Below are 21215 nucleotides of genomic sequence, written 5' to 3'. Positions count from 1 at the left end.
TGACCCCATCGAGGACAAGGCCTGCTTCAATCTTGCCTGAGTCAGATGCCCTTGAGGAAATTGCTGGCAAAGTGGCTTTTATTATTTAACTTGGTATTGTCTTTATTCTTCTCCACACCCACCCCCAGCTTAAATTATTTAATTTGTTTTAGTTATATACTCCAAGTAAATGATATAGTTACTTTGTACTTCTTTCTTTTCTCTTCTTTGTAGACATTGTTATTCTTTACTATATGGCTATTCCATAGTCCAACTAATGATGGAATACTATTATTATTAGTTATTTTAATAGTAGATAAATATTATTGATGATTTCACAATTAAGGCATGGAGTTACCTGTAAGGATGAAGTCAAGTTCCCTTCAGGCATTTAATGCTCTTTGGAGGTTTGTCTTAAAAATGCTAGGCTAGAGTTCCATTTGCTGGGATGATTTGTTGCTCAGAATCTTCTGGGACTCATTGGCTCTTCTTTTGCTTTTCACGCTTTATTTCAATTCACATTTTTGTAGCACCTGTGATCATCCAGGCTCTGTACTAGTCACTAGGGAGAGGAAAAACCAGAAGCTATCCCTGACTCCATTGAGCTTTCAGTCTGTTGGCAAATAAGTATATTGATCAAATAATCACAGTGCTAAACACGTAATATCAAAAGAGAAAACAGTGCTTCGTATGAGAAGTAAAAAGGGCTCTGAGAATGTACAACTCTGAGAATATTGCAGAGAACTCTTCCCTGAGGAAGTGTCCTTTGATTTGAGAGTTGAGGTTGACTCTGTATCATCTAGAAAGGTGGGGTAAGGCACCCTTGTGTTTTGCAACTTATCTGAGTCATTTCCGTGAGCCAGGACAGATAGGAAACCACAAATCAAAGCTTGCCACCAGTGGTTAGTGACTCTAGTTTAAAAACACAAGTTGGAGGGGGAAAGATAATGATGAAAAAGAGGTCTGGTGATCGTCTTTCAATTATCTTACGCTTCACACACAATCACAGGAGCCTTAATAACCAAGAAATGGATAATATGCATGTGGAATTCAGCTGTGAGCCATGTCACCAAGTAGTCTCACACTTCATGAAATTGTCCTATCCGGTTGTAGGGCATTGCTGGTATATGTGAAGAATAGCATGGCAGGAGCCTAAGAGAGTCATGCCAAAATTTAGCTCTACCCCACCTTGCTACATAATACGGAGTCGACCTCAGCTTGCAAATCAAAGGCCACTTTCTCAGGAAAGATTTCTCTGGAACACCGCATTGGGTTACACGTTCTCAGAGCTCTGTTTACTTCTTGCATGAAGCACGATTTTGTCTTGTAACTCGTTATGTGTTTAGGGTCGTGATTATTCAGTTGGCCACCAAAGATGGTCTGAGCATTCTAGGGTGGTTGACAATGTCCAATGGTGATTGTTCATGAGGAATCACATCCCAGAAGCCTGGCCCCAAAAGTCCTATGCTGGACAAACACATTTTCCACAGTTTGTCTAGCGCCATCGTGAGTTTTCCTCACCCACTGGTGAGAAATGTATCTTCCTGCTCTACTAGGTGTCTGTGAAAACCTATAGGAGGAGGCAGGTGATGCTCTAGACAAGGCAGCCAAAGGTATCTGCACCTCACTGTAGAAGTTGACACCCATTGCTATCAGATTTCCAGGGTATGTTGCATGAGAGGACGCATCGTCTAGCCTGGCAAAGCTCTAGGTGGTCCTGCGCTAGCAGAAAAGCTCACAGTCAGATCTGATCCTTCCAGGATCTTCCTGAATTCCACAGCTTCCCCCGAGCCACCCCCACTCCTGCCCGGTCTGGGTGCCCAGTGCTGGCAGGTTCCTCTCAAGTCACCAAAATCGTCACCCTCCTTCTTCTCCTACCTCCACCTCCCCACTTCCCTTCAGCTTCTTTCATTTTGGGGCACTACAGAGAATACTCATAATCTATCCGCAGCACCACCGAATGTGTGTGTATGTGTGTGTGTGTGTGTGTGTGTGTCTGTTTCTGAACTATTCCATTCATCCACTCTGAGCTGGGATGAATGAATGGTCTGCACTCTTCACCTTGACATTCGAGATCTTCTGGCTGTGCTTCCCCCCTCTACCTCCACCGGTCTTGCCACTGTACCATCCTGGGTCTGCTCCTGTGGTCCACACCTGCTGATGCCCAAACTCCAGGCTTCGTCCATCCCCCCTCCTGTCCCTGCCTTCCACCTGTCCCTGCTAGGCTCCCAGCTGCCCTTCCAGGCTGACACAGACGCACTTTATCCACTGATGAGGAGACTCACATGGTGTGAGCTGGCATCTGCCTTTATTTTTGTCTCAAGGTAAAGTTGTGGTAGAAGGCTTAGTGGTGGCTCTAGGATAGGACCAAGAAGTAAATTTCCAGGGCACCTGGGTGGCTCAGTGGGTTAAGCCGCTGCCTTCGGCTCAGGTTGTGATCTCAGGGTCCTGGGATCGAGCCCCGCATCGGGCTCTCTGCTCAGCATGGAGCCTGCTTCCCCCCCTCTCTCTCTGCCTGCCTCTCTGCCTGCTTGTGATCTCTGTCTGTCAAATAAATAAATAAAATCTTTAAAAAAAAAAAAAAGAAGTAAATTTCCATCCATAACTTGACCTCTGCCATGAGCGATTTGCTCTGTCGTTTTGTTGCTGTGTCCCTGACCCCAGCAGGGGAGCCTCGGTGGCAGAAAACGATTCCAAAGCTGACCAGTGTGTATTGCCAGTCCAATTTCTTCCAGGGATGCCTGGGCGAGCCTGTCCTATGCCACCTGCAAGTGGTAGAGCTCTCTGTTTCTCAGTGACTGCCTCCCAGCCTCTCTGCCTCTGGGACAGGGCAACAGTTGGTCTTCACTGACCAGGAAGAAAATGTGTTTTGACGACAGGGACCCTGCCCTCCTGTGCCTCCCAACTGCTCGTTCTGCAGGGAGACGCCCTGAGCCTGGGCTCCCAAACCAGCTGGGGGAGGTGCGAGGGCCCAGCTCAGTGGCAGAGGCAAAGTTTGAGAAACCCTCTTCTGGTCATTTGGAATGGTTTGGATGACAGGTGCATCATGTGTGCCTTTCACATGGTCCAGAGAAGCCACAGAAGAGAGCTCTCTGTCACCATAAAGAATAGAGTGGGACTACTTTGAAGGGACCTGATTGCTAAAATCTGACCCTACAAAACAGATAATCCAGGGGTAATGATCCCTTTCACCCCAACTCCCTTCCCTTCACTATCAGACCCTCCTTAGGAAGTTTATTCTGTTTTCAAAAGTTCTTGTCTGCGGGCTAATTTTCAATCATCCAGAACTGGCACAACCTTACACCTTGGGTGTCAGTGATTTCCCAGCATTCCAGTGCCCAGACGGCTCTCAGTGTGGAAAGTCATTTCTGTGCACTCACAGCCCAGGACAGCAGTTCTCTGTTGCAGGACAGGGGACAGAGATAGCAGGGGTTTGAAGAATAATGAATGAAACCCAAATCCCATTTTAGTAATTTCATGGGACAAATCCTCACAAGGATCTGTGGACACTCAAAAGCCAAAGGTATGAGTGCCACACCCTTGAACTCCTCACGTGTGCCCTGGGCAGTGAACAGACATCACCTCATGTACCAGGCATCCAGGGAGGCACTGTACGGCAGTCTGTAATCAGGAAAGGACTAAGCGCGGGGGGAAAACAAAACAGAGATTAGATTTGGTCAGAGCAGATGACGTATTGATAATTATTCACAATAATACTGCAAAGCAGAGCTGATGTCAGTTTTGGTGTATCTTTTATTTTCCACAAATAAATTCTTCCCGGATACTTACACGGGGACTCAGCAGGGCTGTCCCATAGAAATACAAAGCCAGCCCCAGGGATTGCTCTAAATGTTCTAGTAGCTCCGTTAAAAAAAAAAAAAAAAAAAAAAGTGAAACTGATTTTAGTAATAATTTTATTTAACTTCATATATCTAAGATATTATCATGTGAGTATGTAATCAATATAAAAGTATTAATCAGATATTTTACTTTTTTTTTTGTACCATGCCTTTGAAACCCAGGATGTATTTTATCCTGAGCACGTCTCAATTCAGACTAGCCACAGTTCAAGTTCTCAGTCAGAGTTACATTTTATCTTGTCTAAAGTGCCTCCTGTTACAGATGGGTAAACTGAGGCCCAGGGAGGTTGAAGGACGGTAGGTTAGTCTATAGGAGGGATGGGAATTGGACCTGGCCTGACTTTCTCCTGAGGCACCCCACCATCTGGAGCCCCCTGATGGTTCCACTGTGATCCGTTTCTCACTGTTCCAGTGAGATTTCCCAGGAAACTCCTTCTGGAGAGGTCATGGGGACAGTGACCACTCTCTCTGGAAGAGTGACTGGCTTTTTTTTGGATTCCCATGCGTGTCTCTCACCATCTGCTCCAGATCCCTCCAGGACAGACATCTGTCCCTCAGGGTGTGACTTTCTAGGAATGTCAGGAACTTACTTACTGGATAGCAGTTCCCATTTGTGTTTTCAAAAAGCAATGGATTTCATAGTTTTATGGGTCGTTTTTGTAGCACATTTTAGCCTTTCATTTCTGATATTAAATATGGCCTTTGGGACTGCAATACATTCTCACTTGCTTCAAGGAACTTTGTTTTTTAAAAAACAATCAGGAGTAAAATAGATTTTGCTGGTTCTCCTCAACCATATAGTTCTCCAGGCTTGTAACTCTTGAGTTTTCATTATTAGGGGGATGCCAAAGAGGGAGATGTAGATGTGGATGTATAGTTTTCAAAAAGTTCAAACAGGACTCTCATGCAATGTAGAATGGGCTTTATTCACCCCATGCATGAAACCAGGAAACCAGCATCAAGCTGGTTCAAAGAACACTTTGACATGTGATATATCTATAGTTGACTTAAAAAGTCCTTCTGTAGTAAGTTTACTGAGGTAAAATCAAAAATGGTTAAAGTCCTACAAGCAATAAAACTCTAACCGTTGGTATAATCTTTTTTTTTCCCCCTGAACAGAAATTCCCAGGCTGACACGTAACCACCCAGTGCTTGAGCCCTACATTAGTAACACATAGTCAAGTCGAACACAGATGCATCCCTCTGGATCAGGAAATAATCTTTAGGTGACTTTGTCAAATAACACCCAAGCATAATGCTCAAAAAAAAGAGGGCTCTTCCTCCTGCAGCTTTTAAAACTTTCTAATAACAAAAAACTCTTGGGCAGAAGGGGAAATGCAAAATGGAACTACAGAATTTCTAAAAAAAATAACAGGACACTATCTGTCAGAATCAATGGCATACACTTAAAGCACAGGTCAGGGGAAAATTCATAGCATTAAACACTTGATCAAAAAAGATATGCTTTACCAACCTTTTTGCCTTATTTTCAAGTTTTAAGTAGTGTTTCTTATTCACACTGAAATGGCTCATTCGCTTTGTTTTCTGCAACCCTCCCTTTCCCCAGTCCCCAGCTTTCTCCAACCAGGAATTGTGCCTTAAAGAGTGAATTTCTTCAGTAAGATTGTAGAACTATGGGAAAACTTGTTCTGAGTTGATTGATTTAAATACCTTAGAGGAGAAACTTTGTGTTCCCTGTGGAATCATGGATGTATTAATAGCATTGATTTCTGGGGTCTTTTTCATAATGCAAAAGCCTCACGATGCTATTTTGGATGGTGCTTTGACACCTCAGGTCAGATAGATCCCAGACGCTGACAGACTCCTTGCACATGTGCCTGTCACCAGTAAGTTCACCAGACTGAGGCAAAATGTATGAAATCGAATTTCCAAGGATAATAGTCTTTCAAACATCTTTACATGGTAAGCAGGAAACCACTTTCACAACAAAATTGGAAGCTGTATTATCTATTGCTATGTAACTAATTGCCCCAAACCTTAGTAACTTAAAACAACAAGTATCTGTACCTCATTGTTTCTGCAGGTCAGAAATCTAAGTTTAACTACTGAGTGTCTCTGGTGGTAGGTCGCTGGGAGATTGCAGTCAAGGTGTTGGTTGGGCTGCATTCTCATCAGACTGTTTGAGTGGTGGGGATCCTACTTCAAACCCACTTGGCAAGTTTCCGTTTCTCCCCATAGGTCTGGCCATAGGATGAGGCCACTGGCTTCCCCCAAGGTGAGTGATCCCAAGGTGAGTGATACAGGAGAAAACAAGAGAGATGAAAGCTAGAGTCTGTTTAGTACCTAATCATGAGAGTGATACGCCATCACTTCCACCATGTTCTGTTCATTGGAAACCAGTCAGGTCGACCTGCCCTCTCTCAAGGAGATGTCACTCAAAAGTATAAATACCAGGATGTGGGGTTCACCGGCCATCTTAGAGATGAAAAGTTAGAAAAACAGTTTGGTCACAAAGTCAAAAACCAATAGGGCCAGAAAGAATGACAGGAATGGCATGATCGTGGGCCTGGCATTGGGCAGGTCTTTTTTTTGGGAACACAACTGGCTTGAGAGCACTAGGCCCTGCCAGGAGGGGGATGCTGCTGATTCAGTTCCAACCAGATGCTGACACACAAGAGTGAAGGTGGGTCCTCTGATGTTTTTCAAGAGGCCAGAAATCCAGATTTTTATATACAAGAACCCCAATTTTAAAAGTATAGTAAGGATGGAAGAAAATGCACTGGAGGGCAGGCTTTAACCTGGGGGCTGTCAGTTTGAACTCCTACTTGATTAGCTGGGAGAGGGATTGGCCAGGTGGAAAGTTCAGTCTCCTACCACTGCTGAGCCCCTGGAGGCTCTGGGGGTGTGCAAAGGAGACGGATGCCATACCTGCTATTTTTCTTGGGGGCTTTAGATACAGCAGTGATAGAGCCTATGAGTTCTAGCTGAGCTCTGAGAGATAGGATCACCCATGTACGGGCTGAGGAATGCATAGGGAAAGGAGCAGCAAGTTTCTCCAGGCCTTAAGACAGTGCCTTGGGTGGGCTCACGGTCACCAAGTATGTAGGGACCCTAAGTTGTAGAGACGACTCCTCCCACTTTTAGTAACAGCTGCTCAGGTTTAGCTGATAAGGTACTGAGAACCCACTGTCCCAGATGTTACAGGCATCAAGAAAGGAACTAATGTGGGATACAGAGTCCTCTTTCTCCTTTGTCTATCTTCTGAAAAGTGGAGAATGGCTTGCCAAAAATACCCCTCCCACCTTCCTGTAATTCCAAATGGAGACTCATTTTGTGTTAATAAGTAACACTTAACTGGCAGAATGTCAGATGATTCCTTAGTCATTCACAACGTAGTATAAACTAGGACTTCATGAAGCACTAGCCATGATCAGCCTGGAGAAGAAATTTGAATTCATGTGTACTGAGGAGAAGGGAATAGAATAAAGCAAATAGGGATTTCTGAGGGGAAGGATGGTCCTCAGGAACCCACTGTGGGTGGGTCAGTCAACTTGGGCCCTAGGCACCCAGAGTGAAGAGGGTGTCAGGAAGTAGTAGGTGAAGATACAGATGATCACATCTTCTAAACAGTCTCCAAACATCATTGCCCTGAACCTGGAGGCCCCATGGGCCCTTTATTTAGGATATACCTTTTACCACCAAAAGAAAATTCTTTCTCTAATCACAACGTTCTGACACCAAATGTGTGGTTATTTTCCCCACACCAACCCATTCTCTAATTCTGTAGTAACCAGCTGGGTATTCAAGTCTGAGACTAACCAGCCCGGGTTAGCACAGGTCTCACAGGTTAAGGGCTCAGTCCCACAAGACTGCCCCCACTTCAGACACCAGTCACAAGCTGTGGGTTTCCAGATTATCCAAACTTCTGTCCAACTTGGCTACAAATCAGTGGTTCCCACAACCCCGCTTCAGGTTCAGTAATTCACTAGATTGGCTCACAGAACTCAGGGAAACACTTTATTTACTGGTGCCAATGGATTATAAAGGAAACAGATGAACAACCTGATGAGATACATCGGGCAAGATCTGGAAGGGTCCTGAGCACAGAGCTTCCAACCCTGTGGAGTCTGGGATGCACCACTCTCAGCTTCACCAATCAGAAGCTCTCCAAACCCCTGCGTTTAGAGTCTTTATGGAGACTCATTATGTAGGCATTCTTAATTAAATCCTTGGCTATTAGTGATTAGTTCAATCCCCAGCCCCACTTTCTTCCCCAGGGGTGGGGTCAGGGGGTCAGGCTGAAAATTCCGATGCTCTAATCATAGGGTTGGGTGACTTGGCCCCCCCACCCTAAAGCTTTCCGGAACTACCTGCCACCAGTCATCTCATTAACATAAACTCTGGCAGGATTCAAAGGCTTGCAAGTGAATAACAAAAGACACTCCTAATACTGCTATCACTTAGGAAATCCCAGTTTTCAGGCTCTGAGTCGGCATGCTGAAGGAGGACAATAACCAAGGTAGACAAAGACAAACCCTATAAGCACAAATCATTCCCCTTAAGGTGGCACTGCTAATGGACAGATAGGATTTTTCCATGACACATCCAGTGGTCTGAAAGGCAGAGTTTAACCCCCTTCACAATGCCCTGGGAAATACAAATGGTGACATTATCTTTTCAGGCCAGCATCAGAGTAAAGGAAAGAAAGTGAAGAAGAAAGTGTTTCCTGTTTAGTTAAAATAGGAAGTCTTGATCCTGGGAGGACCCAGTCTACCTCTCTGTCATCTGCTTCTCTTCTCTGTGAGTTTGATTTGTTGGTTTGCATCACCTGTTCAGGGCCAGATGTCCGTGGGAGCCTTCTTTAGCTGTGAGATGCATATCCGAGATTGAAGTCCCAGATGTGGAGAGGACCTGGTTTAGCTCCTTGCAAGGAGATTCAAGGGCGGTCTCTGTTTTTACTGCTTCCAAATCAGAAGGGTGGGAGAAAGTTGGAAACGTTTGCTTGAAGAGTTGTAACCAAATTTTCAAGGAAACTAGAAGACTTCAGCGTAGGTCCATACCAGAGCCTCCAAGAAAATTAACAAAATTAGAACTGAATATAGATGATAGATGATGATGTAAACATAATTTCTGTTCTCTCCAGTAACCCTCATTTTTTTGTAGTAAAACCAACTTGTTGTATTCAACGTTGCCTGATTATTTCTATAAGTGTAGCAAGATCGGTGATTGAGAAAGTTTTTTTAAAGACTGCTTTGCTGGAATCTTGTAAACAGGTTAGCAGGTGGATTTTACATCTGTTTCAAACGTGACAAGCCAGTCAAAGCCTTGGTAATATATACAGCCAACATTTCCAACTGCGTCCTGTTCCAGGAAGAACAGATTCTTACTGAACTTATGTAAATAACGAATTATTTTTTCATGAAAAGAGGACTCAAGAGTTTTTGAATATTGGAGGCATCAGGTAGGGAGAAAAAGTAACTGTTTCATCTTTGATTGCAAAGGTATATCTTAACAAATTGTTAATAACTTAAGAGAAAAGAGAATGGGATTTCCTAAAATCTGGAAAAGCAAAACAATAGAAAACCAGCGATGCTTTAAACAGGGAGTCATAAAAAGTTATAATCATTTCCCTCAGTTTATTTCTTGTTCTGACTGAATGCAGTATTTCCACTAGTTCAGTTTAACTATATGATCTGAAAGTTATCAGAAACCTGTATTCTAGAGTACTTGTCAGATTCCTTTCCATGAACCTCTCTGAAGATGAAACACAGTTGCAGGAAGTTTTGTAAAAGCCTCTGAGTACAGCAATAATTGTAAATGACAACAGATTTCAATATGCCCATTATCGCAGATCTGATGAGAATTTATTGTGATGGAATTGACAAGGAAATTTGATTATTTCTGTGACATTCCACATCTTGAAATAATAACTAAAATAACAAGATAACATACAAAGACTTATCAGATTTTTGGAACACTTCTATTAATAACATTTACCCTGCAATGTGATCTAAGAAGGTTTATCATCACTTACTTGACATCCTTCCCATGTAATTTAACACATCAAATAAACGTAATTAGTTTAACATCTCTTTTTGTAAGGAAAGAGAAAAAATCCTTTTCAGTATTCCAGTAGCCCTCTGGAAAATTTCAAAGTCAGTCCAAGGTCAAAAATACTTAATTTTGAATTTGATTTTTGGAGAAGTTTGTCAAAATTTCAAAAGCTTCGGACACTTGCCCAGGTAGGATCATAGGTCACTGTGAAACAATACTTAATTATCCATTTAACCTAAGTGACAACTAAAGACTTCACAGGCAAATACAGAAAATTAAATAGTCATAAAAAGCATTAGCTTTCCTTAGGGGTTCTGGGGTAGCTCAGTCGGTTAAGTGTTTGACTCTTGGTTTCAGCCTGGGTCATGATTTCAGGGTCTGGAGATTGAGCCCCAGTCAGACTCCCACCCAACAGGGAGTCTCTTTTCCCTCTCCCCCTATCTCAGGCAGACTCCCCACTGAGCTCAGAGCCTGTCCTGGGGCTCAAGCTCACCACCCTGAGATCATGATCTGAACTGAAATCAAGAGTCAGATGCTTAACCGACTGAGCCACCTAGTAACCACCCCCCGCTTTTTTTTCTTGAACTCTACTCCCTCTGGCAACCATCAGTTTTTCCTCTGCATTTATGGATCTGTTTCTGCTTTCTGTTTGTTTGTTTTCTTTTTTAGATTCCACACATAAGTGAAATCATACAGCATTTGTCTTTTCTGGCTGACTTATTTCACTTAGCATAATACCCTCTAGGTCCATCAATGTTGCTGCAAATGGTGAGATCTCATTCTTTTTTATGAATAAGTAATATTTATGATTAAGTAATGTGTGTGTGTGTGTGTGTGTGTACCACATTTTCTTTATTCATCTATGGATGGACATTTGGCTTACTTCCATATCTTGGCTATTGGAAATAATGCTGCAGTAAGCATAGGGGTACATATATCTTTTTAAATTAATATTTCCAGTTTTGGGGGGTAAATACCCAGTGGTAGAATTACTGGATCATATGGTATTTCTATTTTTCATATTTTGAGGAACCACCATACTATTTTCCATTGTGGTTGTACCAATTTGCATTCCCCCCAGTAGAGCACAGGGGTTCTCTTTTTTCCACATCCTCACCAACACTTGTTATTTCTAGTCTTTTTGATCCTAGCTATTCTGAGATGTGTGAGGTGGTATCTCACTATAGTTTTGATTGGCACTTCCCTGATGTTGAGTGATGCTGAGCATTTTTTCATGTATCTGTTGGCCATCAGGAGGTCTTCTTGAGAGAACTGTCCTCTGCTCATTTTCAATTTGATTGTCTATTCTCTCCTCATACCTTCTTTTACTGAAAGCATATATCCTACTTTTCTTGCATATGGAGATGTTTCCCTTATTTCTAGTAGCTTTAACCACATATATTAATTAGAATCCTTAACCCTTAGCAGCCTTAACTAAGAAGTAAACGGTTGTGAACTGTGTTTTATGTTAGCATTCGATGAACTGGCAAACTAATAAATACTTTTTATTTGATTTTCATAAACACATGTTTTTTTATAGTATAATTTTTTTTAAAAAAGTGAAACATGTTTACTAACAGACCCAAATTTATCTTTAGTTTCTCTATATTAAGAAGTCAAAAGTAAATAAACATCTGTTCAGTAATTAATGCTTCATTGTTTTATCTTATTTGGAAATTATCTAGATAGTCAGTGAATTTAACTTAACTAATCACTTGATGTAGCAAAACTAAGATTTCAGGTTACCAAAGTTATTTGGGGAAACTAGTTTTTCTTTTATTATTTTATTTACTTATTTGTCAGAGAGAGCACAGGCAGGAGGAGTGCCAGGCAGAGGGAGAACCAGACTCCCCACTGAGCAAGAAGCCTGATGCAGGACTTGATCCCAGGACCCTAAGATTAGGACCTGAGCCAAAGACAGATGCTTAACCTGTTGAACCACCCAGGTGCCCCTTGGGCAAACTATCTTAGAAGTTTACCTAAAAACTTTATCTTATTCACATCTATTCAGTTTACTTGTTCATAACAATTATGCTTAGATAATGCACAAAAGCCTTTATAAAACATTAGACAAAGTCATTATTTCAAGTTATTGTTTGCTGACAACTTTTATAACAGGGATAACATGAATTTATTTGATTAGGAAACCTAGGTAGGATAAAAGCTGTATGTCTAATTTACCAAAAATTATCCTAGATCTCATGAACCTGAAAAACATTTGTATTAGTTTCTGTTCTATTTCTGAGATTTAGAAATGCCTTATTTGTAAGTGCTTATTTTTTACCTCAATTAAATAGAGCCATTTGCAAAATAATTTTAACAATACTATTCAGAGGTAGAAAATGCCACATATCTATAATAGACACACATAAGCATATAAACAGACACCTTACAGTGATTGTTTTTAGAATTTTTAGACAGGAAACAGGTATGATAATAAAAACTCACTGTTTATAAAAGAACAGTTGTATCCAAACTGTGTTTTGATCAGTGGACTAAGCTAAGGCTGCCTGATCAGAAGGCTAAAAAAATTTTTTGCTAGTATTTGTGGAGAAGACACAGGATTTTTCATTTGTCTAGATTTTGAATGACCTTTTTCCCCTTTTGTTTCACTTCTGATAAGAATTACCTCACAGAGTTTTATGCTCTTAATATTTTTACCTCAAAGTCAGGGGGAAAATGCAGGTTCCTCCAAGAAGGGGCTTGGTTTTTTAAGGCTAATAATTTACAAGCCTTTTGAGATAGATAGGGGAGATTTTGGAATTGGTAAAAGGAATAGGTGAACTTTGAATGGCCTCCAAGGGTGCATTTCTTGTTTTATAAGATCTTTTAGTAAAGATTTGTAAAGATTCGTAAGGTACTTTTAATTCCTCAGAGAAGTGAGTTTTGGTTGGATGTTAAGGACTGCCATACCCATCCATCTACGTTAGAATGCATTACTGTTTTGGTTTTGCTTTAACTTTGGCTGTTAAGGGGAAATGTAACACTTTATCAGTAAAACTCTGAGTCTCATTGACTCTGGGAGGGGCTCACAGAGGGCCCTCCTTCAAAGGTAGATATGGAGGTGGATATAACGTCATTACCTTTGGATATAACGTCATTACCTTGGTGGACTTTTGTTTATGATCCCAGAAAAGCAATTCAAACGGAGGACAACTAGAGTGAGTATTCAAATAAAGGAGAATAAAAGGAAGAAATAAGAATTATGCCAGTCTTATAGACTTTTCGTTTTTTAAAAGATTTTATTTATTTATTTGTCAGAGAAAGAGAGAAAAAGCAGCAGGCAGAGCAAGAAGCGGACTCCTGCTGAGCAGGGAGCCTGATACAGAACTCGATTCCAGGACTCCAGGAACATGACCTGGGCTGAAAGCAGATGCTTAACCGACTGAGCCACCGAGGCGTCCTGGTCTTACAGACTTTTGTGTTAGGTACCTCTTGGGTCTTTTTAAGTTTTTTTTATCAGCTTTTTGCAACGAAACTTTTGATGAAGCTAGTTTTGAAATTTTGAAGCATTTGCTTTAAGTGACCTTTTTACATGATCTCCTCTAACTGGAGTGTTTCCCATTATGGCCACTGTAATTCTAGGTTGTGATTCCCCTGAGGGCTGGCAGCCCTTTGGTAGGACCCTACCCACAATTTCTGTCCAGTCAAATCTAGCCTCAGATGGGGTGCAACTCACATTTCTGTCCAGTCTTATTTTGGGGTTCCCAACCTGACAGTTACCTAGCCAAGTTCATTAGGACACAAAACAAGCTTGGTAAGATTCTGCCATTTTTATAGATATTTATAGCTTCTGGTTCTATAGTTCTTAGAGATAAAATAAGCAGGTGCACTGGAAGGTGGTACATTTCAATCTTTGGGTTTTAAAGGATTTCATTTATTTTTATTATTATTATTTTTTAAAGGATTTCATTTAAACGAATTTTATTCACCCGAGGTCTGCTGCTGGACCATTCTAGCTCAGTTTGGACCCAGTTCAAGTCCTGTAGGTAACCACCAGCGATTCTCAAAGTGGCAAGGGCTGAGGTTTTCCACTCCAAAACCTGGTAATGGAGGTCTGAAACGCTAAGGTTTGGCTGAGGCCAAACCTTCTGCTCAGCTCAAACTGACCTGCCCTGTATGGGAAAGCCAATCAGATCGAGAGGCTCTCAGAAGTGGGAGGAGCTTACTCAAGGTCTTCGGAAGCCTGGAGGGAGATGGGGGACTCAAAGGTCACAGGGTACCACACCTGTGTTTATCATGGTTCCCTGAGTGCCGCAGGGAGGTTCCCTTGGGATCCCATCCCTGAACCAAACCTATTAAGCAACAGGAACTCAGCTGAGTAATCTAAAATATCAGATTGGCGGTTTTGAATGATTCATAAACCAGGCGGCCTCCCATCTAGCAAATAGAAAGGAGCCCTGTAGGGCTGCAGCAAAGGAAAGGTTTTTAAAGGTAGAGGGAGCAAAAAGGAAGTTATTAGCAAAGAATCCATTGTTTCAGGCCAGGTTGCCCTCCTAAGGGGCGCACAAGGGACCTGTCAGTACATTGCGCAGTGCTGACCAAGGAGAATTCCCTGTCGTCTGGCTAAAGGTTACGTTTCACCAGGGTCGGGGAGGGGAGTGGAACGGTGCTGAAACTAAGTGAGGTTAGGTTTCAAGTCTTGGTTTGCTGATGTGGGGCTCTTAACATAAATGATTGCATTTTGGACCCTTGGTTTCCTTTTGAATAGCATGCGTATTGGGAAGCAGGTGATCCTTAAAATGTGGTCCCTGGGCGGGCATGCCTGCTCAGAGTTTGTTAGCAAGGCAGTCTCGACGAATGGTTCTCAAGGTGAGGTGTCAGCTTCCAGCATCAGCTTGGGCTGGAAACTTCTTAGAAACGCAGATGGTTGGATTCTACCCCAGACCTAGTGAATCAGACACTGGGAGTGGCGTCCAGCCGTCTGTGTTTTAACAAGCCCACCAGGGGATTCAAGGATGAGACGTGCTATATTCTCCATTTGAGTAAGTAGTCAGGATGATACAAAAAGCATGGAAATGTCTGCCTTCCAGAGCTGCTTTCAGTTCCTGTCTGGAAAGTGGAGTTTATCACTTTCCCAGCTGGGCTGCGAGCATCCATGAGCTCCAACTCCGCTGTCAGGATGTCAGTCATTTACCCTTTGTAGGTGTTGCTGTGATTGCCACTGCCGGATGGGTGTTCGGGTGTGGGTTCTCTTTTCTGTCTTCTTCCCATGAGATCACCCCATTTTATTGGCCCTCTCAAAAGCGGCTGCACAGACACACACCAGGAAGACCCCCAGGGGCAGGATGACTCTGTCACCCAGAGCCGTGCAACAGAAGCAACATCACCCCACCAAGCCCCTAGCACCTGATGTCACCATTTACCCCTAGGTCCTCAAGCTTTCTCTGGGCTCAGATTCACAGATGTGGGCCCCTCCCTTCCTCAATGAAAGCCTGGGCGAAATGAGCGCAAACTGTCTTGGTGTGCACGGCCATTTGCCAGAGGAGCAGAAGAACACGCAGAAGCACCATGTTCTCTGTTGAATGCCTGGCATTTCAGGGAGAACTTTTGGGGCCATTCCATAGGCACAGCCCAGCCTTCCTCTTCATTCAGTGACTTTTTAAAATTACTGTTTAATTTCAGAAACGGTATTCCAGATGCTATTCTGAGCACTTTAAACCCATTCACTTACTTAATCCTCATGCTGTCCTTATGCCCATTTTACAGATGAGGAAACTGAGACACAGATGGGTTAGGATACCTGCCCAGTGCCACACACTTTGCAGATTCTGTAGTGGTTCCATGGTGATGGTACTTCAGCTTGGAAGGAATTTCCTAGAGATGGGACCCAGCACGCTTGGGGATTTAAAATGCCGACTCTGTGCCTTCCTGGCCAGGTCTGAAATGAAAAATGGGTCCCCCTCCTTCCCCCACTTTTCATGTCATGGTCCGTGTGTTGGATGCTTTTGTTCATTGAGATGTGAGCCTGACTGCTTCCCCTACTTTGCGCCCACAGCTGTCCCTTTCAGTTAGTCACCACTCAGAGTTTCCTGCCTCAGAAAGTGGGCATTGTTCTTCTCAAAGACCACCCCGAATGCATCCTTCATCAGAACTGGGTTTACTAACTTGCTGCAGCCGGGGGGGGGGGGGGAACACGCCAGAAGAAGCATGGCTGTGTGTGTGTGTGTGTGATGGGGAGTGGTCTCAGTTAAGAGGGGCTTAGAAAGGGCTTGATCTAGGATTTGGGCTTGTGCTGGCTAATTTTTATTTATTTATTTAGAGATAGATTGAGAGAGAGTAAGCATGAGCCAGAGGGCAGAAGCAGAGGGAAAGGGAGAAGCAGACTCTGTGCAGAGCAGGGAGCCCGATGTAGGGCTCCATCCCAGGACCCCGAGATCACGACCTGAGCCAAAGGCAGATGCTCAACCGACTGAGCCACCCAGGTGCCTCATGTGCTGGCTAATTCTAAGGAGGGAAGGGTTACAGGTTTAGGGAGGAAAAATATAGGATGCCCAGCTGAATTTGAATATATATATATATATATATATATATATATATATATAACATATATGTAGGTAATGCATTCTATGCAATATTGGGGACATACGTACACTTAAAAAAATCCATTGTTTATCTAAAATTGAAATTTAACCGGACACTCTGTATTTTATCTGGCAACCCGGAGGATTTGAGTGTTCTCAGGAAGTGAAGACAGGTTGGTTGATTGGGATAGCTTAATCATTTTCCTCTAGAAGGCAGGAGGAATAAAGGGAGCCTGAGGTAAGCAGCCAACACTCAGTGTCGGAAGAGGGGGCTCTTTAGTTGTTTTTGTGGTTTGGGCGTCCTGTGTTCTGTCTCATTTCAGACCTGGTGGCTAGTGGCCTTGCTGAATCTGTGTGTTGACATTCTGTGTGCCTTATTAATGCTCAGTTGGGAACAAGCCAGAAGCATGGCTTACTTTCACATTTAACTTCCAGATTCAGGGCTGTCAAATGAAATGTCTCTGTCTGTCAAATGAAATGAATAAAATCTTTTTTTTTTTTAAAGATTTTATTTATTTATTTGACAGAGAGAAATCACAAGTAAGCAGAGAGGCAGGCAGAGAGAGAGGAGGAAGCAGGCTCCCTGCTGAGCAGAAAGCCCTATGTGGGGCTCGAACCCAGGACCTGGGATCATGACCTGAGCCGAAGGCAGTGGCCTAACCCACTGAGCCACCCAGGCGCCCCAAAATGAATAAAATCTTAAAAAAAAAAAAAAAAAAAAGATGCAGGTTGCTTGAGGTTCTGGTCCGCGATAGCCAGTTCAGCCTGGGCCACTGGTTCTCTGCAAATATTTTTTGTTGTTACACCACGGGGGGAAATGTGACTGGCTGACTAAAATGCATAGGTTGCCCCCCCGCCCCGGACAAAGAATTATCTGGCCCCAAATTTCTGTCACGCTGAGGCTGAGAAATCCTGGTCTGCCGTGTAAGTTAGGAAATAGCCTTAATTTCTGAGGTCTCCCTAGCTATCTCTGGGGCGTGCCTTCCAGAACTGAAGGAAATGAAAGCCAGAAAAGTGTGCACGTGTATTTAGGACCACTGCCCTGAATTGGCATCATGTGGGACTAGCTCCGTGATTGACTTTTAATAGTAAGTGTTCAATGAATATGCCGAATGCGTGAAAATGTATATTATGTATGCACTGAATTCATTCAGTACCTACAGTGGTGGGGCCAGTTCTGGGTGCTGAGTGTGCCGTGACGGGGGAAACAGATAACAAAGAAACGTGAGCTTGAAGGGTCGGGAAGAGGAGCAAGGCAGCTCGTATGAATTGGTGAGGGCTGGCATGCTGGCTGGGTGAGGAGCTGGCAGTTAGTGCAGTTGGACACCATGAAGGGTTTGGAGAAAGGGAGCATCTTTATCATACACGGTATCTTGGCCTGTCTAGGGTCTTGAGCTTTATTTTTCCTCTCTATCCCTTAGTTTAAAAACACAGGGCAAATACGGGGCCAGAGCTGACCCCTCACTTGAAGACGAGAGAGAGAGGAAGATCGCAAACTCTTATTTAGCTGTTGTTAGACCTGCCCCCACACTTTTGGAAGTCACCCCTGTACCTGAAAGATGTCGAGGGCTGGAGAGGAGCAGCAGGGGGAAGGCGACAATCGGGACAAACTGTGATCCTGCAGAGCCCTGTTTCTGTAATTGCAACCCAGCCACGCCCATCCCCCCCCGTGTATTGTCTACTGCTGCTTCCATCCACAACTGGGGAGCTGAGTTGCTCTAGAGACTATTGCCTGCAAATCCTAAAATATTTACTTTCTGGCTCTCTATAGAAAAGGTTTGCTGACCGCTGACTTGGGAGATAATCGCATTTTTGTCACAGAATTCTCAAAGTCAGTCTTGCGGATGCACAGCCATGTCACCACTCTGCAAATGAACAGACCCATCCCGCTGCCGATGAGAACTTGGTCTCTGAGGGCCGGGACCCTTCTCTTTCCTGAATCACACTGCCTGCTTCCTGTGGGTTGTCAGAAACAGCTATAATGAATATACCAGAGCTCTCAACGGCAGATGCTTACAGGACCCAGGTGGCTCATGTAAACCAAGATAGCTGAGCCAGGCATAAGTTAATAAATGGCAACGATATTTGACTGCAGTACTGAGGGACAATAGGGAATGGAAGGGACTGTAGCACACTGAAGAGCAGATGTCCCACATCAAGAGGGCCACATCACCAAGATAGCATCGTGTTTCTAATTTTCAAGAAGCTAAAAGCCTTTGGACTTTTAAACTTGGGTTTTTGTACAAATCTGACTTTTTGCATGAAGTACATTTCATGTTTCAATGTTGAAACTGTTTTAACTATAAAAGTTAGGACAGGCCCATAGGAGGCAAGCTGGGCAAGACATAGCTGAGTGTGTCCAGAGGTCACCAGAGGTCATTGGAATGAGGACCAGAGTTTCCTTGCTGCTCTAGAAAGACAGCAGGGAGTTTTCCTGGGCCCTTACCAGGAGAAGTTCCCTGTCAGCCATCATGGCTTCCTGTCAAGCCTTCAGCCGGACACTAAAAACAGCCTCTGACTCCACTTATCTGCAGAGGGAAGGAAGTGCACAGGAGTCAAGGAGGATACAGAAATGCAGGAAGACTGAGCTCCTGGAGGAGGAGGGTGGGTTCCATGAGGGTCCCAGGGTCTGAGAGGAAACTTCTAAGTTCATCCTGGGCATGGCCAATAGGGGTGTCCCAGGGGAGCCATGTCATCCTTTTCAGAGGTAATAAAGCCCAATTTTACCTTTAGTAAATCAAAGATAGGTGCTCCCTGAATGCAAGTCAAAATTGCAATGAGATATCACCTCACACCTGTCAGAATGACTAAACTCAAAAACACAGGGAACAACAGGTGTTGGTGAGGATGTGGAGAGAAAGGAACCCTCCTACACTGTGGTGGGGATGCAAACTGGTGCAGCCACTGTGGAAAACAGCATGGAGATTCCTTGAGAAGTTAAAAGCTACCTTATGGTCCAGCAGTCTCACTACTGAGAATTTACTCAAGGAATACAAGAACACTTGTATTGGACACATGCACCTCGATGTTTATAGCAGCATTACTTATAATAGTCAAGATAAGGGAGCAGCCCGTGTCCATCAACTGATGAATGGATGAAGAAGATATGGGGTATATATATAGTGGGATATTACTCAGCTGCAAAAAAAGAATACGATAAATACCATATGATTTCACTCATATGTGGATTTAAGAAACAAAAGAAGTAGTGGGGGGAAAAAAGAGAAAGAGACAAACCAAGAAACAAACTCTTGGGGTACCTGGTGGGGTCAGTTATTAGAGCATGTCACTCTTGATCTCGGGGTCGTCAGTTTGAGTCCCATGTCAGGTGCACAGCTTACGTTTTAAAAAAAGAAAGAGAAAGGGGCGCCTGGGTGGCTCAGTAGTTAAGCGTCTGCCTTCGACTCAGGTCATGATCCCAGAGTCCTGGGACGGAGCCCCATGTCAGGCTCCTTGCTTGGTGGGAAGCCTGCTTCTCCTTCCCCTACTCCCCCTGCTTGTGTTCCTCTCTCACTGTATGTCTCTCTGTCAAATAAATAGATAATATCTTGAAAGAGCGAGAGAGGAAGGAAGGAAGGAAGGAGAGAAAGAAAGAAAGAGGGAAGGAGGGAGGGAGGAAGGAAGAAGAAGATGGAAAGAAAGAGACTCTTAACTTTAGAGAACAAACCAGTGGTTACCAGAGGGGAGACAGGTGGGGGCATGAGTTAATAGGTGATGGGGATTAAGGAGTGCACCTGTCATGATAAGAACTGAGCGATTATAATAAGAACTTAAAAAAAAAAGTGGGGGAAATTCTGTGGAAAGGTCATGGGTTTATAAGTCTGAGAATCACCAGCTGCTTGCCACAGGAAGAACTCTTGGAGCCTCAGCTTCCTCATCTGTAAAATGGGACCAAAATCCCTGCCTGTCGCACCAAAATGATGTGAGGATTAAATGATAGGATGTATAGTGTAGTCCCTGCCGCAGAGAAGGCCACCCATTAAATGGTAGCTTTCATTGACTAAAGCTAACAAAGTGTATTTCTTTACCTCTCCTGTGACATGTGACATGGACTTCCTGAGACTTCCACAAAGTTAGGACAGCTTCAGCTTCTCTGCCATCACATCCATAGCACGATCTTTTCAAGACTGACCAGGATCCTCCAAGAAGTGTTACGTTAGATTCCGTAAGAAGGAGCTTTAGAAAGACTTTGGACATCAGAGGGAGGGCGGAAAACATAACCCACCGGAAACTAGAATGGCACTGTGGAATGAATCTCTCATTCCCAGCATGCAAGGAAATGAGGGCTAGAAACAATTGAAGTAACCCAAAGACATCATTGATGATTAAGGACAAAGCTTCCCAGAATCAAACTGAAGAGGCAGAAATGACTCCCAGGCAAAAAAGGTGAATGCTCTCTCTCTGAAACTAATAATACATTATATGTTAACTAATTGAATTGAAATAAAAAATTAATTAAAAATAAAATTTAAATAATTTTTTCGAAGAAGCCATGACTGTTCCATCTTCCCTTCCATTTGGAGAGATAGTGGCCATTTATCGAGTATCGAACAGCTCAGGTTAGAACTGTGCGGGTCCACTTCATGTGGATTTTTTTTCAATAAGTGTCGTATGGTGCTGTAAACGTATGTGCTCTTCCTTATGATTTTTTAAAATAACATTTTCTTTTCTCTAGCTTACTTTATTGTAAGGATACATTCCATGACACAAAATGTGTCAATTGGCTGTTTATGTTAAGGCCTCCAGTCAACAGCGGGTGATTAATCGAGCTTTGGGGGAGTCCAAAGTTATACTTGGATTTTCAACTGTGTGATGGGGTCAGTGCGCCAGCCCATGT

The 21215-nt window shown here is 43.3% G+C and overlaps 1 protein-coding gene across 10 annotated transcripts in view; it reads left to right on the top strand.

The window, feature by feature from the left end:
• The window catches only part of RIN2 (Ras and Rab interactor 2), a 243456-nt gene that overhangs the window by 134139 nt on the left and 88102 nt on the right, over positions 1-21215 (top strand). For 2 of the 10 annotated variants that reach the window (XM_047744490.1, XM_047744496.1), the window contains one exon: positions 6039-6090. The exons of 7 other annotated variants lie outside the window; for them this stretch is intronic. In XM_047744490.1, the coding sequence (XP_047600446.1) occupies positions 6039-6090 (52 nt within the window). The remainder of the gene's footprint in view (positions 1-6038; positions 6091-21215) is intronic. One more of the 10 variants, XM_047744491.1, reaches the window with a different exon arrangement.

The sequence above is a fragment of the Lutra lutra genome, chromosome 9 (genome assembly GCF_902655055.1).
Source record: "Lutra lutra chromosome 9, mLutLut1.2, whole genome shotgun sequence".
Taxonomy (NCBI): domain Eukaryota; kingdom Metazoa; phylum Chordata; class Mammalia; order Carnivora; family Mustelidae; genus Lutra; species Lutra lutra.
The sequence above is the reverse complement of the archived record's forward strand: the minus strand, read 5'-3'. Positions and strand labels throughout refer to the sequence as shown.